General features: G+C 33.9%; 1 protein-coding gene across 1 annotated transcript in view; it reads left to right on the top strand.

Annotated features, from left to right (window-relative positions):
- The window catches only part of LOC149801802 (elongation factor-like GTPase 1), a 139,602-nt gene that overhangs the window by 103,407 nt on the left and 9,094 nt on the right, over nucleotides 1-27,101 (top strand). Inside the window, exons 17-19 of the mRNA XM_089956149.1 lie at nucleotides 6,525-6,675; nucleotides 11,944-12,075; nucleotides 21,757-21,904. Of these exons, the coding sequence (XP_089812275.1) occupies nucleotides 6,525-6,675; nucleotides 11,944-12,075; nucleotides 21,757-21,904 (431 nt within the window). The remainder of the gene's footprint in view (nucleotides 1-6,524; nucleotides 6,676-11,943; nucleotides 12,076-21,756; nucleotides 21,905-27,101) is intronic.

Raw genomic sequence — 27,101 nt, 5'->3', positions numbered from 1 at the left:
CCGGGCTACTTTTACTTTACACCCGACTACATTAAAGGTCACTGGTCACCTATATTGTCCAAACGTGTGATATTATTATAGTTATAAACAAAATGCCATGGTTATGTATGCACACCATAAAAATTTTTAATTAGACTTAAAACTCCGCTTTATAAAATGAAAAAATTATTCGGTAATATCCGTAAACAATCGGTAGTTTCCATGTGCCAAAACCAGATATGATGTACATTTATCTCTTCTATTCAAACTAGCCATTCAAGTGCTTAATTTCCCCACATAAATGTCTGTGTGATATAGTGTATGATCGTGCTTTTGTACAGCAAATATGGTGCACTGTTTTGCATACGATGTAACTAAAAGAGTGATGATGGGAAAAAGCATTCTTTCTTTTTCTGAAAAACCATGTTTTCCAGAAAAAAAGTGTATTTAATCTGTGGGATCAAAATGGGCAGGGTTGGGAAAGTTGTATCGTTTATGCCGGATTATAGTGAATTTGGCCCAAAGACAATTCGTCCCAACTCGAAATACAATTCATCCAAACTTAACAATAGTTTGTACGTTCTTTTTCTTCAACAAAAAAGTAGATGGTATGTAAGATATGTTTTAGGAAAACTAAATTTAAACAAACTATTTTGATATTCTTTGAAAGAAAATAATCAATATTCATAATGTACATATTTATGAGAGAAAACACAAACTGACATATCTTGCTTGTTCTCATTAAAATATTTATATACATTTTTTATGCTAAAAATATATGCATCTGCACAACGACATTCTCAATTTAAGTCTTTTGGTCAAATTATCAATAATCATTTATAAAACAAAAATACGTAACATAATATTCTACATAATACGCATACATTTTGCTAAGGGTAGTGTACATGAGATATTGTAACAAATATACGTAATTTTAGGCTTCACGTTGTAACACGGCTGCATAGAGAGAGAGAGAGAGAATAATGTTGAGCATTTTGTCAGTATTTAGTTGCTGCAATATGAAGCTCTTACCAGTTAATTTTATTGTTTTTATTTTTCAAGTTGTCTTAGTGTTTGCACACGTAAATTGAAAGCTTGTCATTACTGGTCAATATCATCAATCATATCTGCTCCATTATTCCGTACAAATTAGAAAGGAAATAATTTTATGTTTAATTTGTGTCCCCCCCACACACACTCACGGTACAAAATAAATTGACAAACATACACTTGTTTGAAAATAAAATGAAAGAAATTAACCTTACATTTTTATCTTATATTCCTTCTTTTTTCGTCATGCGAAAATTATTTTTAAAAATATATATTTCCACGAACTCCGTATATGTAGCTGATGCTGGCTTGCGTATGCATCCTTAGTGTAGTGTGTATCGCTTATGTTAAATAACAAAATAGCAAATGAGACAAAAATATCACTCGATTGCTTGAAGGCACCTGCCACTTACAGATGATAAGTTACTTATTGCAAACTGACCCAGATTGTATTGTATCCAGGTTAACTATAAGTCTGTATCTCGCAAATAAAAAAATCATTATTTTAAAATACATTCAATGTGAGTGCAAATGATAATCTTTTTGGTAGCATGGGTTACAAAACTATTATTAAAACAAGTTGTTATTGTGTATACCATTTGTCCTGCAAACATCAATTATGATTACATATGGCAAACATATAGAAGCCCTGGTGATAAATACAACTGGCAGGGAGCAATAAACTCATTGTTTAAACTTACCAACAGGATATCAAATACATAGGTTATTTTATTACAATGCAAACCAACCTGGGAAACTTGACTTTGGTATCGTTTTAGTGTGCCAATTTTTTTCTTCTGAAGTCGGTCGACAAAAGGAAGTCAAGTTTGGTTCCTTTGGATTCTTTAAGTGTGCCGATTTCTTTCATCTTTTCTTTTAATAAAGTCTGCCGACACAGGGAAGCCAGCATTGATTCTTTTTACCTGTATTTTCAAAATAAATTGAAACAATGGAACAGTTTTTAAAGCGACACAATCTAATGCGCCATGCACGCATACCGATATAAGGCTGAACAGTAAACTAGTTTTCATTAGTTTCATCTAAAATATTCCCTATCCATAGTTTATAGTGTTTTATTTTTCAACAACAAGAAGCATGTACTTCATCTTGTAGGGATAAATGTATGTCGTTTCCGGTTGCGTCCTCTATAGGTGGGAAATTGTAAATAAGGGGAAGTAACAGCGTTGTATACTTCTAATTTCGAGTAATTAAATTGTTATTTCTTCTTTACACTTGATAAATTTTTTGTTCTTTTTGTGCGAGTATAACTATTTTTAATCATGTAATGCAAATCTGATATAAATAGGAAAATGTTGGAGTATGGCCGGTGACCTTTAAAAAAGCAGCCTGTAACTCATAGGTCCTCCAAACCCCACACCTATTTTGGCAACTCACCCTCCAACTTTAAATCCCTGTTACACTACAGCTGACACCCTGTGAATGACATTTTGCTGACATTAGAGACCTCATCGATTAAAAGAAGTGTTGACACTGAAGCTGACAAATGCATAACCATACTATTGATATAATTGGTAGGGAAACATTGGGTGGGGTACTGATATCTGGGAAGATATTTATGAGAGAGGGCTAATAAACATAAAACACATTGATCCAGAAACAAGAAAATATTTGCTGCACTACAGATATTACATAAAATCCCAACAAATAACAACTGCACTCCTGATAATCTAATAATGATTCTTCGTCTTTCAGAGGAATATATACTTAACATTAATATGCACAACGATTTTGTTCCTATTTTCTTATTTAAAAAATTTTCCAAAAGGAGGAGTTGGCCTGGATTTTTTTTACAGCATCCTGTTCGACTTCCATGTTGGCAAATGTGACATTTTTTAAAGATATGATTAAAGGTTCACAAATATTACATTTGTGACAAATACAACTTTTTAAAAAAAATTTTTAATATATTTTGAAATTATTTTTGTTATGAAATATGAAAACAAGCTTGTAATATCATAGAATTTCATAACAAGATTCTTTGTGAATTTCCACACATTCTTTTATTTACGGAAACTATTGAAGAACCATTACTGTGATACATACCCCGTGAATAAAATTACCATGGTAAACTGATATACTGGTAATACCATGCACCTATTGTTGTCAACTGAGATATTAATGTAATATAATGATGTCTTATTGTATGCAAGAATCTCTGGAAAACTGTATCTCCATTTCAGAAAAATAGTTGCTTATTTAGTCTAATTTGCAAAAATAACATCCAAAATGCTGAACACAACATATATCAGATAGTTTCATATAATATATGAACTATTATTAGAAATTTAGTAACATTCTTTATTATTTGCATTAATTCCTTGGCCTTGCAAAAAAATCAAAAATGACCACATGGTTTTGTTTATAGTTTTGACTTTTCAAGCATTCTGGAAGGTTGGTGTGCAGTCAGGTTGAAGAGTCATGGCAAGACATTAGATTCCTTGCTTCAACCATTTCTTTTATGCATGAATGATCTTGTACTGGTCTTTTCTCTGTTTTGCCCCAGTATCATTGAACATAAACGGTTCCTATCAAAACTAAGTGAACAACGGTCCCTGTATTTATTTCCATTAAATCACTTGGTACAGTAGCGTATAACCAGATCCATGGATAGCAATTGTGTGTAGCTTGGGGCTCGATTTTAAGTAATTCTACTGTTTTAATCTATTTCTACTTGATTTTAGGCATTAGTCCTCTTGTAGTGGTATATTTCTTTTCAAAATGTGTCCAAATACAGAAAAGTCTCTTTATGCTAAGGTGTGTTCAGATAATAAGGAGTTTCCTCCATTTATCTTCCCCTTTCCATCTGTATCATTATACATGGTGAGTTTTTAGATTCTGTCATTATTTGTGCTTGTAATACAGGGTAAGAGTCACTTTGATATTATTAAATCGTTTGGGACATCGTTATTTCTTTAAATTGTGGGTTGCATGAAGTTTCAACCTCACTGAATATCATACCTGCCAGATCATGATATATTATTTGAAAAACACATGTCGTATTATTCCCAAGCCTTTGCACAGTTATGTTTCAGAAGACAATTTTCAGTAATCTTAGTGTTAAAAAAAATAAGAGACCTTTATTGACAATATATACCTGTAACCTGTATAAACAGTAAATAATCATGCTTAATGCTAATAGAAAACTGTCATCTTCAGGCAGTTTATACAGATGAATGTGATAAAGTGATTGAAAGGTAAATCATCAGGGATAAACAACCACTATTGCACATATGTATGTGTGTGTGGTGATGATACGGATATTACATGTACTGAGTCTATCAACCATTGTGTATTTGAAAGTGTGTTACATACTTTGAAGAAAAAAAAAGATTTTTTTCATTTCTTTTGTTTATATTTAAATTTCCTGGCATTTTCCATAGGCTTAAATGAGTAGACAGTAGATATATTCTCACCGAGCTTTCACTATAGCACATCAAGTACATCACTTGTCTACAGTTCTAATATATAATACATGGCATAAATTGTTTCTTGCTTTATTGGTATTTAGTAAAACCTGAACACCAAGCTGAAACTTAATGATTTAATTAGTACATACCAATATATATTTACCCAAGGTCTGATCCAAGCTGCTGATCATTGTTACAACTTTCACAGATAATGTTACCGTCATTACAAATATAAATATTTTATGATAGATGTATATTTTTATGAATGCATGTAATATTTTAACAAGAACTATGAATAGAGAATAAATACATGTACAGTCATTGAAGGTATATTCCCTGTTTAAACCCATTTAAAAAAACTCTCCCTCCTGCACAGACCTGTTAATAGAGACTACCTGTCATGAGAGATCATTTTTTTGGTGGCAGAAGGGATGTCTCTCAAGAGAGGGTTTAATGTACCATACATGTCACAGAACTAGGATTTCATTTGGAAGATATACAAATTTTGATGAGAAGAACTTCAGAACCAGTAGAATTTTTTTCGGCATAAATTTTACATTATTGGTTTGTGTTAAGATCTAATGACATCATTGTCATTAATATTATTGGTTTGTGTTAAGATGTAATGACATCGTTGTCATCAGTATTATTGGTTTGTGTTAAGATCTAATGACGGCGTTGTCATCAGTATTATTGGCTTGTGTTAAGATATAATGACGTCATCAGATTTATTGGTTTGTGTTATATATATATATATATATATATATATATATATATATATATATATATATATATATATATATATATATATATATATATATATAATATATATATACACGCATACACACACACAAAAACCTACCTACCACAGTTCATTTGTGTGACTTCACCTACATCTTTTGGGCTCCTGAGTGATCTAAGGTGCTCACCTTTTCTAACAACTGCTACACATTAAGTAGTTTGCAGTCGGACTCTGAGTGTAATATATCATAGCTGTCAAACACCATCCAAAACCCACACAATTTTTAAGAAAGAATACAGATTATTGCCATTTAGACGTCACTATGTCTTCAGACAAAGCCCAGTAATAGTGCAGTTTGTTAAGAATAATCAGTAAAACAATGAACATAGACCCTGATTTGATGGTGCCTTCTGTCTTGGCAGATCTGGGTCTTTGTTGTTTGCATGTCGGCTCAACCTATAAACAAGTATGTATGGTATATGTAACAACCTTAACCTTTATATGTCATTATTATATACTGCGAATTCATTTATTTTTGTAAGTATCGGTTTTCATGGTTCTGCAATGTCATTTTCATTTTCGCTACTTCAATTCTAGGAAGAGGTCCTTTTGTTTCTTTCTGTTTCCACAGAAGAATCATTGTTTATTGGGATTTTAAATTGATAGTTTGTAGCGGCAATCAGATCTGCAAACATTGGTACTTCACAACAAAAAATTATCAACAGTTACATGTCAAACTTATCCACAGTGATAGATAGCAGAATAAACAAAGGAAAAAAAATAGATTGCCCTTGAAATGTGCATACGCAGAACAGCTACGAGCTCAAATTAAAGGTATCATTGGTGGTATTTTTTTTTGGGGTGGTGATGATCCAATTATGTAATTACTGGTATTTGCTATGTAATAGTAATTGATTATAAGTAACTGATGAGGCAAGAACCTGTTTCACAATGTTAAAACGCTTGCTAACAAATTTGTACAAAGTGTTTGAATTCCTTTTCTCTTTATTCTTGTTAACATGCTAGCATAATATTGAAAACCATTATGTTCTGTACAATAATGGAACCTTATATGTCCAACTGCAAACTGCACAGACCCAGATCTGCTGTTGCATAGTGCACTGGCAGATCTGGGTTTATGCAATTTGTTAGGAGTAATTAGCAGAATAAACAACAGAGATCCTGATCTGCAGGCACATTATGCTATGGCAGAACAAAATCTTTTTTGTTTGCAGCTTGGCTGGATTTATAAGCAAGTATGTACAATAATTTCTTAAATTTTACACTAACTGTTATTAAGATGGGTTTTTTGGGGGGCGGAACAGATTGCTGCTGGCAAGAAGGTTGACTTGGATGGAACATTAGCAGATCTGTCAAAGGATCAGCACATTATGACCTTCACGACAAGTGATCTGTACCTCTTCATGGGCCGAGAACTAGAAGAACTGGACTGTGTACCAGCAGGAAATGTGCTAGGTATGGGAACTTTGAAAGCTTCTTGATTCTTTTGCAAATTTTACAGCTTTTGATTCTTTTGCATTTCCAGATTGTGAGACAGATATTACTTATTTAGGTGGCAGTTATGGCAGTGGTTGTCTCACTATCCTAAAAATCTAAGATTCTGTGTTAATTTTATTTTGCCATAAAATAAAGATTTTGAAAACTAGTATAACATACTGTATATACTCATAAGTCCAACTTATGAATCCAAATGCAAACCTCATAGACCTAAATCTTTCATTCCATAACGTGTCTGCAGATTTGGGTTTTATGCAGAACTAACAAGATAGACCCGGATCTGCCAGCGCATTATACAATAACTGATCAGGGTCTATGTTGTTTGCAGTTGGACTTACATGCAAGCATATACAGTACATCATAATGTAGATAACTCAAAAGTGATATTGTTGTATGAGATCCTGGTAAACATTTCATGTAATTTTTGACAGTGATGATGTGTGAGAATCTATGGTTGTTCTTGTCATGGATCATGAGATTTGTTTCTTAGTGGATTAAATTCTTTACTTTACATATTATTTGCTACACCATAAGCATGTGGATTTGTGTTTGAGATGTGCAGGACATCAACTTCATGGACTGTATTCTATAAAAGCAAACCAATTTTTTTATATCAGAATATTTTAGCTCACCTGGTCATAAAGCCAAATGATCTTATGCTATGAACCTTCATCTGTCATCTGTCCAGTGTCCATCGACAGTTGCTATTTTCAGCATTATCACAAAACAGCCAGAACAATAGTATTTAAACGTTTAGTATGAAGCATCCTCGCCAAAAGGCGAATTACATTTTTTGCTTGGTATGGGAACTTTGAAAGCTTTTTGATTCTTTTGCGAATTTATTGGCTTTTTGATTCTTTTGCATTTCCAGATTGTGAGACATATATATTACTTATTTAGATGGCAGTTATGACAGTGGTAATTTTAATATCCTTTGAAATATAAGATTAACTACTTACCTAATTCTAAAACCAGTCCAACAGAAAACACATCAGAATGGAATTTGACTAACTTTAACACAAAGCACAGGACACATGATGCTGATGCACCATCAAATATGGATAATGAAACTTGCATTGAAGGAAATTTGCTCGGAAAGTTGACCCAAATTTAATTGCCAACTGCTGTTCCATTTGGCTCTTAGGTTCTGCCCTATAGTTTCCAGGGTTCCCATGGGTCCTGGAATCCTGGAAAAGTTTTGGAATTTAAAAAATACATTTCAAGGGCCTTGAAAAGTCATGGAATGTTCCAAAACCTTGTAAAGTTTTGGAAGTCATAGAATTTCTGATAATGGAGTTTAAAAAATTTAAACTGTTAGTTTGTAGAGTGCCAAGCATCGATTTAAAAAACTTGTTTCAAACACAACATAGTTATGATTGATAAAGTGTTTCATTTTATACATATTGTTGTCCTCAAATTTTGTGAAATGACCTTGGAAAAGTTAGGAAAAGTCATGGAATTTGGTTTTGCTAAGTCTGCAAAAACTCAAAGTTTTGTACTTTGTTTATGGTTTGAGTTTTATAGAAAAAAAAATTCTAGGTTTTCCTCATTTATTTGTTTATTTAAGAAAATACCTTGTAACCTTGTACAACTTAGGTATTGTTTAATTAATTGTTTTATTCCCTTTATTTTTGTGTATGACTGATGGGTTTAATTTGGGTTATAGCATATACAACTTCAGATGTGCATCTTTCAAAAGACTGCTGGTAATTTTCACTTCCTGGACTACAAAGTTAAATTGGAAGGAAAAATTGAGCTGAAAACTTTTTACTTTCTATATATTTTATAATTCATTGATTATACTTTCAGAAGCCAGTATTGTCTAATCTAGCAAAATTTATTTTCACTATTTTCGTAACTGCTAAAGTTAGTATACTTTGGACTAGTTCAGGCTCATTTTGCAAGCACATGGGTTGCAGCAATTTTCTTCAGTTGTGTGTTTTAGATCGTGCATAATTTCCACATGTTAAGAAATTTCAGTCACAGTTCAGGTAGCATTGAGGTTTGTAAACATTCTGTCCTCTGTCTGTCTTGAAAAATGCAAACAACTTCACCATATACCGGTCCCTCTCCCAGTAGTACATAATTACTGTAGAGAAGAAGCTTAAGTAAACGTCAAACAGGTGAGTGATCTAGTTTGTTTTTATTTAGGTGTTCCCAGCATGGTCATGATTTCATAGTTCCAAATAGTTTTGGAATTCTGCAAAATATTATTATGCTTTAAAGTGCATAGTGAGTTTCTTTAATGGAGACTTTTGTTGCATCCAACTTTTTCTCTAGCATGGATTTACATTTATCTCATAACCTCATATATCGTAAAACTGACTTTGCTTAAACCCATTAGACATGTTTCATTATAACATCAAGAAAATATGCCATTTAATGCAAATTATGTTTTCAAAGTTTTTTCACTATACTATTTTGTGTTTATTTTCATTTATTAGTTTTTTTTCTTATTATCACATCTTTCACCAGGAGCAACAAAATGAAATATTTTCATTACACAAGTGAAATATTTCCTTATATCTATTCACGAGAACATACATTTTATTTTTTATATTTTTTTGAAGGCAAAAAGATCTACTTACATGGATTTTTTTCCCATAATTGGGCCAATGTGTTTAACAGATTGTGCTGAATATACATCAGTAAAAAGTTGTACACTATTTCGGACAGCAAATTTTTAAAATTTATCTCTTGTATAATGCTTGAAATTTTGTATTTTGTTAAATTATTGACTCTTTCATGCATGAAATAAACATATTCACTTTATACATTTTAATGACTTTTAGCCTAATCTATCATGACTTTTTTAATTTATAGATATGAATTTTGTGACCCTAACTGGCTTGCAGTATAGTTCGGTGACATAATCTCTACCAAAAGTTCAGTGGTCACCCAATTTTGGTTTTTCAATCAATTACAGAGAAATTGGTGATTGATATTGTTCTACCAATTCTTAACTGTCTTGATTTAGGGATTTAAGTGATGAAAGTAGCAGTTTATTCCTTAGAATGGGTAATTTATGTTTCAAGCTAGTTTAATAAAATGCTGCAGCTCATATGGTCTTCACAACACGTAAGCATCCATCAATGTCAGTTCTATGCTGTGATACTGGTTCTGTTATGAGGTTTTTAGAAATTGAGGGTTATTGAATTTTCACTGTTGTGGTGTTTCCAAAGGTTTACTATAGGAAATGAATTAGTAGCATGTACCCCCAAATATTGTTATGTAAGAAAATGGTAATTTGTTTCAATACATTTTATGATTAGGTGACCAAAATGCACTACTTGTGTACACCTCTTCCTTGATAACTTGCAGACAATGTTAACCAAAAACACAAACAACAGTTTAAGCAAGGGTGTAAGTTACCAAGGGGTCTCAAAACATGTAAGAGGGTAATGCTATTAAATGGTTTTGTTCTAGTTTTATATTTGAATTGGGAATTATTGCAAATAAAATGCTTTTTCTAATGAAGTTGTTTGCTTTTCTGTATAAATTATCTTTATTTTGATGATAATCAATGTTTGAAAGACCATTAAAAACATTACACCATGATTTTTTGAGACTCATCACGTATACCTCTACAAACAATGTGTATTACATGACTACTTTTTATGGATATATTTGAATGTTATTGTTGATTCACAACGAAACAAGATTTTCTTTTTTTCAAAAGTAGGGAGTTTGAGTTTTAAAAATATTTTTTTTCTGTTTTGTAAAATATTGATGCTACAATTTCATTACAAGTAATAGTAAAATTCCAGCTCATGCTTTAGCCAACCTCGGAGTGCCAATTCAGGAATTTTAAGTTCACTACAAATTTTTGCAGCTCGCTTCCCCAATAGTGAACTGGATCTTTACAAAGTTTTTAATGCAGTGAGTACTCCATTCACAGTGCTTCCCTTCCTATAATTGATCACATTTTAAAATTAATAGGTTATGCCACTAATTAATGTTAGATACCTTAAATATGTTACCTTCAAGATCATATTAATAACAGCATTCAACTGGTCAGTCAGAATGAGTTAACCCGACACTATCAAGACTGCTAGATGTTATGTGGTAGGATTTGCATGCGTTTAAACTATTATGTTATTTTTGTCCACTCCCTTCATTTAATTTGATACAAAGATGTGATTAACTTGATAATACAAAGCAGGTCTACTTTTAATTGATAGTAACCAGTGCAACAAACATGTCTGAAAATCAGAGATCAAAACACAGTGGGCACTTTATTAGATTCTCAGAAATACTCATGGACATAGCTATGAGTTTAGGTTGGATTCTTCACATTTGAATACAAGAGGACATATAGCATTTATGATCATTACACTGAAACTGAATTAAAAGGTAAAATTAAACACAAATTTCACACAACAAAACTTTATTGGCATTTATTTCTTAAAGTGCCGCCACCAGTAGTCATTACTTTCGAAATATCATTGAATAGTGTTATTTACTATGTACTAAGACTTTTTTTGTATAGAAAACTAAACAAAGTATGTGACTTCTAATTTAAAATTTGTGAATTTCATAAATTAAATAAGATTTTTGGGTACTAACCACTGTTTTGATGATAAAATTAGTGATATATGAACGTTAAATTTACTAGTTTTGATTGCGATTTTCTTTATGTTCAACAAATTGGGGCCAGTTGTTTTGGTATTTTCTATATTTAAAAATGGGATCCACGACTGACCACATGTATGAGTGGGTTTTCAAGTTATCTGCGCAGGAGTTTTTTGAGAGATAGGTGTACCTAAATTCATTTCCTAGAAAAATAATGGGATCCACGACTGACCCCTTGTTATAAGCTGGTTCATGAGTTATCTGTGCATGAGTTATCCAGGGAGAGGAGTACCTGGCAATTCATTTAGTTTACAATTTTTGTAAAGACATGAAAGCTTCTGTAAATTTCTGAAATTTCATGAAATTTGTTTCTGTCATACATTTCATATGGTAGTATGAACCCAAAATATGGTTGACAGCATTTCAAGGGAGATAATAAGACTACCAGTAATGTCATATTAAGCAGTTTCAGTGACTTGGTTGGTGGCAGCAGGTGACCATTAGAGTGGTGAACTCCAGAAAATACACCACTTTTAGTGGATAGTCGTTATACTTCACACTTGCAGTGGTTTAAATATTGTGTGTTACTACTTTGCTTTGTTATAATATTAAATTTCTGGCTGGTGATTGTGCATATTTTAAACAATGTTTCAGGACTTGGAGGTTTGGAAGAGTATATTTTAAAGTCAGGAACTGTGTCAAGCACTGTGGCCTGTACTGCATTCACAGACCTGTACATTGAAGCTTTACCCATAGTGAGAGTTGCTATAGAACCCAAGCATGCAGGTATGTCCATTTTCATTTTTGGAATTGCTATAGAAACCCAAAATACAGGTGTATCCATTTTCGTTTGTAGAGCTGCTATAGAAACCAAACTTACAGGTGTATCCACTTTCATTTTTACAGGGAAGTGCATGTTTTCATGCATGGTTGACCGTAGATATGTTTATCAGAGCTCTGGGAGAATCAAATGGTTTCCAGTCTTACCCTTGTAAATTGTTTTGTAAATTGAGTCCAACTGCAAACATAATGCATTAGCAGATCAGGGTCCATGTTATTTGTTCCGCTTATTATAAACTGCATAGAACCAGATCTGCTGGCACATTATGTGCTGGCAGATCTGGGTCTTTGAAGTTTGCAGTTAGACCTACTTATGAGTTCATGTAAGTGATAACCATGGTAATGGTAAACCATGTATGGTTGGTATTCTTACTGTATATTTTTATTGTGCATGATATTTTTTCTAGTAAAGAGCATAATTGATTTTGATAGTTGATTCTTTTCTGGGATTTTTGAATTTTGGATATAGATAAATAGCAATAACTAACTTGATAATGTGTGGAAAAAATATATATTGCCAGGTGCATAAAAGTTTTAGAGCCTGCAAAACAGTAGTGGCATTACAGCATTATCCATGATGAGGTGACTCTGAAAATTGTACCCATGTAAAAATTTTCTTGGTAATTGAACCTCACATCAGCCACAAGCATCCCCCCAAATATCCCACAACTGATCATCTGTAATAACTGACACATCAAGAACTTCTTGTTGTTATAGGGTTTAATGCCATTTCTCAGTGCAGATATGCTATATATGGTGGCCAGTATAATTGGTGGAGGAAGAACCTGGGAAAACCCTGATAAGAACCACTGACCCATGGGAAGCTACGTGCACCTTTCTCACAAACCCACATTGGCCAAGTTCAAGACTTGAACCCTTGTACGCAAGTGAGAGGCAGTGAGTGGTAAACATGAGCTCATTAAGAAGTCATAACAGAAGTAAAGTTTTTCAGATGCTTGCAACATGTCTCCATGTATATTAACTAGTTCACAGTTTATAGCTAGCTTCCTGTCAGATTTCAACTGCCAGCACATGCATACACAGGATCAAAAGACGGATTCATACAAAACGTATCAAAAGGAAATATGAGAGATTATTTTATTTAACAGAACCCTCCAAAACATCAGTTTCTATTTTGATATTGAGATTTCAACTTAGATTATCATACTGTATTTGAAAAAATTGTTTTGTCTTAGTAACACTCAGGTTTTATAGCAACAGGTTCTCCAGTATGATATCAAGGTTTAATATCAACTCAGTGTATTCTTCGTTGATGCTGGAAATTAATGTTAAATTGGCATGTTAAAGCATCCAAAAGCTATTATTAAAAAACTCATTGACCATTTTTATAATAAACTCTGGTCTCAATATTCTAGAATTAAAAATAATACCCTTTCTGACTAATAAAAAAAGATTTGTAAATCACATAATGTAGTTTTGTCAAAAATATAACACTCTCTGACTAATTTAAAAATTTGCAAGTCAAAAAATGTAAATTTATGGTGACCCCCATTTTTATGCAAATCAAATTTCTTACACTAGGGCCATATATCTCCATTCCTGTTTTTGTAGAGGAAGTACTGAAGATACCAATTAGTTTGAAATTTTTGTAAATAAAATTTAAAAAAATCAACTCACACAGCATATGCAATTCCAGTGGCCTTATTTTACTGAGCTAATTGACAACAATTGACAATTGTACATTTCCATAATACTTGTTCCCAGCAATGCACCCTTTGGTGGTTGGTAATAAGGGACAATGACCATGTCAGTGCAAATCAGGACCCAGGAAAAGCACTTTAAATGTGGAGTAGACACACATAGATGCAGTTTAGAATTTTGGTATCATTTTCGTATGACTTGAGTGATATAAGTACCTGGGTTTATATTTTTTTAAAGCTACAATGGATACCACATATGTTTAAACGAAACAGCCCTTAGTGTTGGCTTCTAATAAGTTTGTTGAAATGAACATGTCTTTGGGTATAATTGTTGCTGTTGGCCTCTATAGATCAGACCTCTCTTTCTGTATGTCACTTTTGAAATTTGTTAAGTTTATTGGCAGTGGACCACTTTAAAGGGCATTTTTCATAGTTGAATGACTGCCAGCCGGCCAGGAATAAAAAATCAGGGACAGAGAAACCCCCCAAAAATGAAACTTCCACAGTGTCATATAATAGGTTCAGTGGCTTGTTCTGGAGGGAGACACATGTACAAGACATGCCATTACTCACTTACACAAAACTACATGTTAAAATATTTCATGTAATTTTTTGCACTGGTAATTTTTTTGTGGTCCAAATCAGCTACATTAATGTTTTAAATTCATGTACATCCAGAGTAATTGTGCTAAAAGCATTAATCACTTGCATAGTACAGTAAGTTTGAAAATGGATAACTGTAGTTTCCCATCATTACACTTTCATTCCTACACCTTGTGAACTTATAAATTATGCACTGATAACCTAATAGAAACTTAATTCCGAGCTAATACATTTATTTGCTTCTTTATAAGAGAGGGACAGATTTCAACCTTTTTTATGTCAATTTACTCAATGAACTGTCTTGTAAATGGCCTCATGTGTGATACATGACACTGCAGTATGACCTTGAATGACCCACCTGACCAGCAGTATGACCTTGAATGACCCACCTGACCAGCAGCCACCAGCATCTTATGGCTAGAATCCCTTGGCACCGATGAGTTTGTGTTTAAAGTACCCCTCAAGAATGGTCACTCCTCTAACGCGACCAGCAGCCAGCATATTAGTACAAAAATGTAAAATGTTCCCCTCACAAGCGGACACTTTTTATTTCAAATGTATCCAGAACCAATAATTAATTCATATCATGACATAAGGTAAGTAATCAGATTATCTCTACTGTGGATACGTGTCTCCCAATGACAGGTTTCCAAAGAAGTGTTGATTAAAGTACATATAACACTAAGATTAATATTATATCATTATCCATAAAAGCCGACATTTACAGGAAATGGGCTCAGCAATGTTATGATAGAGTTTTGGGCTTCATACATCTGTCCGAATTCTTCTCTTTGATGATTACAACCGGACATAATTGTCAAGATCATAACATGGTCAGCATAGGCTAAAAATAGATTTTGTGCATTAACACACACACAGAAATTAACCTTGAACAAAATACGGTACCAGACAAAGACCGAAAAATCACGTAACAATACATTTATCGCTTCCTTTACAAAGAAGGCATATCATCCACTTTACAAAAGTTTCATCTGCATAATTAAATTGCATACAGTTAGCAATATCCGAATATATCATTACCAAACATTAACATGTCATCATGTAAACAGAGATGTATTATTCTAGAAGAAAGTCAGTTATTCTAATCGATGACATTGGGTGAGGTGGGGAGGGGGACTTGCTGAACAATTTTATGTAGAAAAGAATCTAATAAAACAATTTCATGTTGAAAAGACTCGAATAAGCAATGTCATAACCAATCAAGAGATTATTCAGCTGCAGTGGGAAAATGGAGCAAATGGAAAGAGAATTATGTATGTACCAAGATTTAAATGACGTTTTGAATGGTTTTCCAATGTGCATGACAACAATACTCGCTCGCATATCATATCATGCTTACATCAAGAATGACAAGAAGAACCATTTAATAATTAATGTTACTTTTAAACAAAGATATTAAATGAAGATATTAAATGCTTTGAAGTATGTAGCTTTCTTACTACGTACATTACATATACTTCTCACAAAAAATTTAGTCCCCCTCTGGAAAGGCCACCCGTCTTATAAGGCCACTTTCCCGGTGCAGAAGGGGTGGCCGTATAAGAGGGGGACCACTGAATCTAATTTCAGAGATGTATATTTTGGATTTAAATATTGAAATTATTCATATTTATATGTACTCCATTTAGTTTAAATCCCCAAATGGATCATACACACTGAAAAATTATTTACCTTAACATTAAACATGTGTCATTTTCCCTGCAAGAGATATGATGTCTACATTCATTCAGTAATACCATTTATTGAAAAGTACATAAACACTGTCTGTTCAATGGCTTTGGCTCTCTCATCTCTGTTCAAGCCCAGCTAAAATTACTTTGACCTCAGTGATTTGACACCGCTAGGTGAATACAAAGGTATCACTGATCTGTTATGAAATATACAAGAGTAACACCTGGCAAACATAATACCATAGACATATTGACATAGATGGATATTATTATAATGACAGAAAAGGACTGAAATGTGTACTGAGCAGCACTTGTCCTAAAAACCTAATTTAAAGTAAATATGTGGTAATTGTCTATAGAGTTAGTCTTGGGCTGTCTATAGAGAAATAATGTCATTTTAGGACACCTATGGTATTTTTGTTACAGTGGGATATAATTGGGGCTGTCTGCAGAGAAATAATGTTATTTCAGGACACCTGTGGTATCTTTATTACAGTGGGATAGAATAGGGGCTGTCTGTATAGAGTTATAATGTAATTTTAGGACACCTATGGTGTTTTTATTACAGTGGAATAAAATAGGGGGCTACTGTAGAGAAATAATGTCATTTTAGGACACCTATATTGTTCTTAACACAGTGGGATAAAATTGGGACTGTCTATAGAGAAATAATGTAGTTTTAGGACACATATGATATTTTTGTTACAGTGGGATATAATTGGGGCTGTCTGCAGAAAAATAATGTCATTTTAGGAACCTATAGTATTATGATTACAGTGGGATAGACAACTATAGTATTTTTAAAAGTGGGGGATAGAATAGGGCTGTCTGTAGAGAAATAATGTAATTTTAGGACACCTGTGGTATATTTATTACAGTGGGATAGAACTGAGGCTGTCTGTATAGAGTTATAATGTAATTTTAGGACACCAATGGTGTTTTTATTACAGTGGAATAAAATAGGGGGCTACTGTAGAGAAATAATGTCATTTTAGGACACCTATATTTTTCTTAATACAGTGGGATAAAATTGGGACTGTCTGTAGAGAAATAATGTAGTTTTAGGACACATATGGTATTTTTATTACAGTGGGATAGAATTGGGGCTGTCTATACAGAAATAATGTCATTTTAGGACACCTATGGTGTTTTTATTACAGTGGGAGAAACTAGGGCCTGTCTATAGAGAAATAATGTGATTTTAGGACACCTATGGTGTCTTTTATAAAGTGGGATAAAATAGGGGCTGTCTATTGAGAAGTGATATAATTTTAGGACACCTATGATATTTTCAAGGCAAGATGCTAAAGACTGCAGTCCAGCTGTTGTCATGATGAATTCACACCAGCATTACATATTTATACTTGGACAATCACCTGACAAACAGAACATTCAAGTTGGTTCATTCAGGTTTGACTGTTTCCATGATTGTTTTAATTTACAAGAGGCTTTGATTTCTTTGACATAAAACTATACACAATCATCTCATTGTAATGAAGATAAAGACATTGATTAAGAAAATGGAGACTGTCTGTAATGTGGCAGTTTATAGTGATGTTTAGCACTGGGGCATCATGCTGCAGACATGTAGTATCATGTTCCACCTGGTCACATTATCCTGACACTAGGCCAACCAGTCCTAACACTAACCTCTTAATGCCGAGTGCCTAGTGAGGCAGCTGTTAGTACCATTTTAAAGTCTATTGTATGACTTGGCATGGGTTTGAACATGCAACCTCCTGCATCCGAGGCAGACACTCTAACCATTAGGCCACCAGAGCTGTCTAATTTAGAAGTACAAAATGTTTAAAGTTCTTGTAGGCATTTCAGTTTTATATATAGTCACTTGAAAATAATTATTGTCTTAAAATAAGTATACATGAAATTGTCAGGCAGCAAACAAGTGAAGTATAGAATAAATATTTAGTAAACTTGTTTATTTCTACCTTTTTTATACAGTTATTGCATTATACTTTAATTCTCAAACAGGTCTATCTTCTGATTTCATTCATCTTTTGTTGAATTTTTTTAGATTTTTTTTTAAATTAAAAGAAACATCTATGTAATTTTAATACATCAGCCCTGTACAAAAGTTTTAAGGTTGAATTAAAACACCTAAGTTATGTAATAACTTATTACATCATATGTATACATATAAAAAAAAACATGTAAGTATGCCATGCTTACTTGTTTAGAAGTCATGTATATGAACCACTATGGTGGCCAAAATGGTTAGAGTATCTGCCTCAGATGGGGGAGGTTGCAAGTTCGAACCCCAGCCAAGTCATACCGAGACATTTTTATTTAATATCAGCATGGTTGTGATTGTATGAGTGATCTAGACTATGTGAAGTTATGTTGAGTAGGCCTAGATCTAGTCTGTGAAGTTATGTTGAGTATGCTTAGATCTTGTCTGTGTAAAGTTATGTTGAGTAGGCCAAGATCTAGTCTATGTAAAGTTATGTTGAGTAGGCTTAGATCTAGTCAATCTAGTCTGTGTGAAGTTATGTTGAGTAGGCTTAGATTTAGTCTATGTTAATTTATGTTGAGTAGACCTAGATCTAGTCTACTTGAACTTATGTTGAGTAGGGCAAGATCTAGTCTATGTGAAGTTATGTTGAGTAGGTCTAGATCTAGTCTATGTGAAGTTATGTTGAGTAGGCCTAGATCTAGTCTGTATGAAGTTCTGTTGAATAGGACTTGATCTAGTCTATGTGAAGTTATGTTGAGAAGGCCTAGATCTAGTCTGTGAAGTTATGTTGAGTATGCTTAGATCTTGTCTGTGTGAAGTTATGTTGAGTAGGCCTAGATTTAGTCTACTTGAACTTATGTTGAGTAGGGCAAGATCTAGTCTATGTGAAGTTATGTTGAGTAGGTCTAGATCTAGTCTGTGTGAAGTTATGTTGAGTAGGCCTAGATCTAGTCTGTATGAAGTTCTTTTGAATAGGACTTGATCTAGTCTATGTGAAGTTATGTTGAGAAGGCCTAGATCTAGTCTGTGAAGTTATGTTGAGTATGCTTAGATCTAGTCAATCTAGTCTGTGTGAAGTTATGTTGAGTAGACTTAGATTTAGTCTATGTTAATTTATGCTGAGTAGCCTTTGATCTAATCTGTGTGAACTTATGTTGAGGAGGCCTAGATCTTGTCTGTGTGAAGTTATGTTGAGTAGGACTAGATCTAGTCTATGTGAAGTTATGTTGAGTAGTCCTAGATATATTCTGTGAAGTTATGTTGAGTAGGCTTAGATCTAGTCTATATGAAATTATGTTGAGTAGCCTTAGATCTAGTCTATATGATGTTATGTTGAGTAGGCCTAGGTCTTGTCTGTGTGAAGTTATGTTGAGTAGGACTAGATCTAGTCTGTGTGAAGTTATGTTGAGTAGTCCTAGATATATTCTGTGAAGTTATGTTGAGTAGGCTTAGATCTAGTCGATATGAAGTTATGTTGAGTAGCCTTTGATCTAGTCTATGTGAAGTTATGTTGAGTAGGCCTAGATCTAGTCTATGTGAAGTTATGTTGAGTAGGCTTAGATCTAGTCTATGTGAAGTTATGTTGAGTAGGCTTAGATCTAGTCTGTGTGAAGTTATGTTGAGTAGGCCTAAATCTAGTCTGTGTGAAGTTGTGTTGAGTAGGCTTAGATCTAGTCTGTGTGAAGTTATATTGAGTAGGCTTAGATCTAGTCTGTGTGAAGTTATGTTGAGTAGGCCTAAATCTAGTCTATGTGAAGTTACGTTGAGTAGGCTTAGATCTAGTCCATGTGAATTTATGTTGAGTAGCCCTAGATCTAGTCTATGTGAAGTTATGTTGAGTAGGCCTAAATCTAGTCTGTGTGAAGTTGTGTTGAGTAGGCTTACATCTAGTCTGTGTGAAGTTATATTGAGTAGCCTTTGATCTAGTATATGTGAAGTTATGTTGAGTAGGCTTAGATGTAGTCTATGTGAAGTTATGTTGAGTAGGCTTAGATCTAGTCCATGTGAAGTTATGTTGAGAAGGCCTAGGTCTAGTCTGTGTGAAGTTATGTTGAGTAGCCTTTCATCTAGTCTGTGTGAAGTTATGTTGAGTAGGCTTAGATCTAGTCCATGTGAAGTTATGTTGAGTAGTCCTAGTTCTAGTCTATGTGAAGTTATGTTGAGTAGGCCTAGATCTAGTCTGTGTGAAGTTATGTTGAGTAGTCTTAGATCTAGTCCATGTGAAGTTATGTTGAGTAGGCCTAGATCTGGTCTGTGTGAAATTATGTTGAGTAGGCCTAGATCTAGTCCATGTGAAGTTATGTTGAGTAGTCCTAGATATATTCTATGTGAAGTTATGTTGAGTAGGCCTAGATCTAGTCCATGTGAAGTTATGTTGAGTAGGCTTAGATCTAGTCCATGTGAAGTTATGTTGAGTAGGCTTAGATCTAGTCCATGTGAAGTTATGTTGAGTAGGCTTAGATCTAGTCCATGTGAAGTTATGTTGAGTAGTCCTAGATCTAGTCTATGTGAAGTTATGTTGAGTAGGCTTTGATCTAGTCTGTGTGAAGTTATGTATTAAAATAATTTATGATATTGAAGCAAATAAAGAATGATGCTAATGAATTCTAAATTTTTACTGGGTTTATTGCTGATTTCATAACTTTGACCAAATTCCAGTTAATATATATGAAATTATAGAAAGGTAGAATATAGATAATAAATTCAGCTTAAAAGGTTGAAGGCAATGAAAAATTTGTAGGGATATTTATTTTTTACAATCATTCCTTCATTCAGACCATTTTAGTCAAATATAGCATAATCGGCTGCTTTTTGCTGTTGTTGCTGCTGTGGATCTCATCACTTCATTTACCATTCTATTTTAGCTAATCATCCAACTGTATGATTGATTATGATTTGCACTAAACAATACCACAAAATACGATTAGAAACAGAAGAAATAAAATGCAGTCTCCCATACAAATATAAGTCTTCATAAGCTTTGTTTAAAGAAACAGATTGTCATTTTTGTGATACTGCTGTGGGCCTGTATGGCAGTGGATGTAAAATGGTGATGTACAAAACTTTTAATTTATCACTAATTAGGGGGCCAAAATCATAATTTATCAAACTTTGTTCCTTATTTATTTATTTTGTTCTTTAGTTACATGTTTATTTATTCACTTGTCATATTTTTACTGAGTAGTTTTTAAGTGTGCTTAATTCTGTAACATGTTCACATTATTGATTCTAATCTAGAAATAAAGTTGCCCTATTTGGAATAACTTAGGTGTTGCCCTACATGTCTGGCTATTCCCATGGGAACTTGAGTTCATGAGCATAGCATCATTTGGAACCAACTGAATGGTGATATATACGAGTGTCTTAGCTGTGAATGTGCTGCATGCTAGGACCTTAAAGAAGGTCACTGCAATGTAGATAATATCCCTAAGGGACCCGTGATTTCAGATGACTATAATGAAACTGGAAGGGTTAAGGATTATTCCGAAATGGTATTTTTTTACTGGGCTTTACCTCCAAATCAGTGAGCAAAGTGGAAGTTGTTTATGTGTATTAAAAAGGTGATTTTTTTTTAGCAAGGAAGTGATTCTTTTTGTTCTTTGCCTAGAAGTTTTATACCTTTATATGGACATCACAAACAGGCAGAGAAGGAAAGACAGAAAAACAGAGACCAAAAAAATGACATTTAACTTTTTTACAGGTGAGATGGACCGGCTTGTAATTGGTCTGCGATTGTTGAATCAGGCAGATCCTTGTGTCCAAGTTCTGGTTCAGGAGACAGGTGAACATGTCATCATTACAGCAGGGGAGATTCACTTGCAAAGGTGTCTGGAGGACCTCAGGGATAGGTAATCAATTATTTAAACATTTTTGGTATATTCAGATGTTTGCTGGAACATGAGGAATTATTTTCAGACCAAAATTGAACCTTGAGAATGGAAACTCTGCCCACCTAACCTTTAACTTTGACAACTGCAAACATTGGTTATTCTTTCAAAATCAAGTACTATATTGGTTAATTTTACATGAAAATTTGTCAGAACTGCAAAATTAGTGTCCGGAGATATAAAAGGTTTCTCAGATATTATCAGTAATGAAGGAGAAGATTCAAAGAAGCAGATCAGAAATTTCAGTTCAGTGTTATAAAAAATAGCAGCTTCCATGGAAAGAGCTGGCATTAAAAGCATCCCAGCTTTTAATGAAATCCTTTTATGATGTTCAGAGAGATACATGGTGCAGTAAACATGGGATTGGACCCTGTCTTACATTTGTCTTTGCCTACTGTGTTCCAGCTAGAATTTGAAAAAGGGCAGGGTACTAGTCTCCCACAATCGTGTAAAAGGTATTTAGTTTTGTGTCATCGTGCAGGAGAGAATGCCAAAATTTACCGATTTTACAATATGTGATATCGCTGCTTTTAAGTAAGTGTACAAAATTTAAATGTCAAAGTAATTGTCGAAACCCTAATAATATCCACTACCATTAGATATAAGGATTGAATAGTTCATGTAAAACATCATGGTTAACAGTTTACATCCCTCCAAACCTTGACTGGCTAAAAACTCCTCAAAACCTGATTACATATAGTATGTTGAGAGTTTCCAGAAAGTTTGGTTTTATCTCAGCCAACCAGGAACACTGGCCTGGATTCCTCTGCTGCTTGTTTGACATGATTTAAAATGAGAACACTGGCCAGGAGTTTTTAACAGGCACTCGCAGTACTGTTATGGTGAATGAATGTTTATCATTAACTTTATAATCAAGATGTTTTTTAAAAGAACGTAGTTTATATAAAAATTAACCTATTGTTAAGGATTATTATATATTTGCACCTTTATCTTTATATAGTAATAATTACATTAATCCATCTGTCCTTCCTTCTGTACGACACACAACCTCATTACCAAAACTAGACTGTCTTGTAGTTTTTGCATGAAATTTGTTTTTATTTTAAAGCACCATATGACAATCTTTTTAGCATAGTCCCACATTTTTGTATGGATTGTTGTAAAACTTGGTTAATATTATGCTTATAACATAAAGATGTACATGGTGACAATTAACTTTGTTTCAAGAATGCATATGTACATGTTCACACCACATATTAGCAGGTAATGAGTATTAACCCTTTGCTTCAAAGAACATTGCAGTGTCTGTAATTTTGGGATGTAAATTAATTATATAGTTTCCATGCTATCGGGAAAAAGTCGGGAGAAATGATCATTTTTTCCCAACCGTGAAAAGTCCTGAAATTTTGCAAATATTGATGAAAGTTGGGAAAAACCTGGGAATTTTCTGCCACCACTTTACGCCTGAAACAATGACGTAATTGAGTCATAACTAAACTGATTGTGAGTTAAATTTATTGAGGAGTTCTAATCAGAATATTCGAAGAGTGTAGTTTGGGTCATTTGGGTGCTTGCAATAAACATATATGCTGAGTCAATCCAAATGCTCAGTGGATTAGATTTGTCTAGAAGACTTATTTTCAAAGTCAGCACGATATCCTTATCTTTCCTTATGTGGAAGGTATGGAAACCATTCTAGCATCACAAGAGGCAAACATGGTGGTGGCAAAGCGTAGCTGCTTCCCAGATAGCCTAGCAAACTTTAAACATTGTTAGATCGAGTGATACTTGCATGAAATGGATATAAAAATTACTTATTTTCTCAGAAATTGTGAATATTAAAATCGTTATGTCTATAATCTGCTGAAAGAGAAGATAAAACTATGGTGTTGATGAAATGTGACCTAGTACTCACAGTTTGCATTGCTAGTCACATGAGTACACAAATCTAGCCCACTGTTTCAAATGTTGTAGAGAAAAAATAAAATAATATTAAATGAAAGTTGTATACTGGTTGTAATAAAAATACAAAAATGAAAGAACACAAAATTTTCCATATTTATATATTCCAAGAACAACTTTTGGAGTTTTGTTGTAACTACCACGTTGACACATGCTCTCTGCTTGTTTAATCAGACTGGCCAGATTGCTGGTTTTTACAAAAATATCTGACTTTCATTTAATATAATTGAATTTCTCTACAACAACATTAAAATTGAGTTTGTTGTTGACATCACATGACTAGTGGACTTCCGATGTCATCGTTGAGATTTGTGAAGTGACTAGTAATGCAAATGGGAAGTACGAGGTCAGGTTTCATCAATGCTGTAGTTTTGTCTGGTCTGTCAGTGGATTAAAGACATAATGATTATAATACTTGCCATTTCTGAGAAAAGTCTCAACAGTCCGTAACTGTTTGTACTATGTAAAAGAGCATGGTCAGAGTCTCAACAGGCAGTAACTGTCTGTACTGTGTAAAAGAGTCATGGTCAGAGTCCCGATAGGCAGTAACTGTCTGTACTATGTAAAAGAGTCATGGTTAAAGTCTCCACAGGGTGTACCTGTCTGTACTATGTCACAGGCTGTTCCTGTCTGTACTATGTCACAGGCTGTACCTGTCTGTATTATGTCACAGGCTGTACCTGTCTGTACTATGTCATAGGATGTACCTATTTGTACTATGTACAGGAGTCATGGTTGAACCGCAGGCCAAGTAGTAGCTGTAGAGCTTTTTAAGCTGTGATGTGATAGTGTACAAGATTCCCCATTCTTGAGATACCAGTTTGTTTTAGGTGAAACTCTTATGGGATGCCAGTCTTTTTTTTAGGTAAAACTCTGGATACTAGTCTGTTTTTGGTGAATCTCTGGTGTTATACCAGTCTGTCTTGGGTGAAATTCATGTATAATAACTATCTGTTTTATGTGAAACTTGGGTGGGATACCAGTCTGTTTTAGGTAAACTCCAAACTGGGTCAGTTGAGGAAAATAGGTTTGATATTGCTACTCCTTCTAAAATACTTGAAGGAAACTTTATACAGACATTCATGTGCCAAGGTCAAATTGGTCATAAATGAAAATGATGTGACTTGAACATTAAATATGGCCACCATGGTCGCCATCTTGATAATCTTGATTTCTGCTTGTCCTCCTGAGTTAATAGTTATATCAAGATAGTGTTTCACCCAGAGACTAATTATGATGTCCTGTTGGTCATAAATGAAAATGCTGCTGCTTGGACAATATGGCCACCATGTTGGCCATCTTGAAAATCTTTCATATAGGTTGTCTAAATGCAAATGGTGCCACTCAGGCATCCAATATGACCACCATGGTGGCCATCCTGAAAATCTTGTCATAGTTACTCCTTCTGAAAGGATGGTGTTAGTGACGTGGGGCTTGTTATGATGTCTGGTTGCTCGTGAATGAAAATGGTGCCAATGTGACCTACAGTATGATTGCCATGGTTTTATCTTGAAAATCTTATTGTTACTTCTTTTTGAGGAATGGTCATATTGACATTGGGTTTTCAGAAAAAGACTTCTTATGATGTCTAAATGGTCCCAAATCAGATTTGTCCCAGTGTGATTTTCTGTATGGTGGGTATGCGAGCAGACTTGCTAGTAGCTTTTTGTGGGTCAGTGGTTCTTTCTGGGGTTTTCCTGGTTCTTCCTGCACTGTTTATACTGGCTGCCAGGTATAGCCTATCTTGTGCTGAAAAATGGCGTTGAACCCTGTAACAATAACAAGAACATTAATTTCTTGTGTGTGTGGCTGCAGTGGCAGCCATATTGAAAATTGTTTTAATGATGATCCTCTTAAATGGATGGATATATAAACATAACTCTTTCATTAAAGTAATTATTTTGATGTCTAGTTGGTCCTAAAGAAAATGGTTCTAATTATACCTGCTATCTTATGGCTGTTGGATTTAAGTCTTAGTGACATGAATTGTCACTGAAAGATTTTTCTTATGATATGCAGTTGGTTCTAAATGAACATTGTGCCAATTTGACCTCCAATAATATTGCCATGAGAGCCATATTGGAAATCTTGTTATAGCCACTTCTGTGCAGATTATCCTTTAGACATGGGGTTTTCGCTGAGAAACTTACTTTGATGTCTAGTTGGTCCTACATAAAAAATGGAGCTGATCAGTGATGACCATCTTTTAAATCTTATCACTACTCCCAAAATAAAACAGATGCCTATGTGACCTTCCAGATTTGCAGTCTCTCCTAACAGCTACATTGCCATACCAACATTTTAAAACAAGCACAAAAGCTTGTAGCTTAGTTATACCTATGTGATAATGATGCTGATACAATCTCCAAAATGGCTGCCTTGATTGCCGTCTGGCTGTGTATTCTGAGCAGATGGTAATATCGAAATTGGGTTTTCACTAAAATGCTATAGCAAAATGTAACTACATTTGAATGAAAATTGTGCGTTTGACCTCCAGCATGGCACCATGCAGTAGTGGCCACATTACAGATTGATATCAGTACTCTTGCGTGAATGGTGACATTGATGTGGAATATTTACTCAAACACTTTGTGCATTATTTAAATACTTCTGAATGAAAACTCTGACCACCAACATACTTGCACTTTTGGTTTGAAAAATAGACCTATTCAACCTTGGGATTATAACATAGGCAATTGCTTGCATTTTTGTACTTTGTTGAGCTTTTGAACACAGTGATTTGTATATATACAAGTTAATTTTAAACTGAATTTGGATAGCATTACAGTGAATAAGTTGAGAGTCATCAACAACATTGATTTAACAGTTACAGGTCTTCACTCTGGCTTTTAGCTGTACTGGCTTGAGAGCATGGCAAATCAAACAAGTATAATCAGATTTTTATATGTGAATATGTCTAACAAATATCTTGAATGATGCCACTTGAATAACTTTGTTGGTTGTTTTTTTTTGTTTCCACAAAATATTATAGGTTTAACTGGACCTAGCATGTAGGTGTGTCTTGAAAAATTGTCTGAGAGAAGTAAAATGACTTACTGCCCAGGTTCAAGGTCAAAGGTCATGACAAGGAATTTTGTACTGCATGTACAGGTATCTCTTGAACATGTTAACTCAGACATGTAAGAAAATAGCTTCGTTACCAAATATGACATATTGGAGTTTCTCAGGAATATCAGAGATGGTTTCAGTACTCAGCGGTCAATAAGAATAAAGA

Source organism: Sinohyriopsis cumingii, chromosome 4 (assembly GCF_028554795.1).
Source record: "Sinohyriopsis cumingii isolate HCF-2022 chromosome 4, ASM2855479v2, whole genome shotgun sequence".
Lineage (NCBI taxonomy): Eukaryota > Metazoa > Mollusca > Bivalvia > Unionida > Unionidae > Sinohyriopsis > Sinohyriopsis cumingii.
This window is presented reverse-complemented; position numbering and strand designations above follow the sequence as displayed.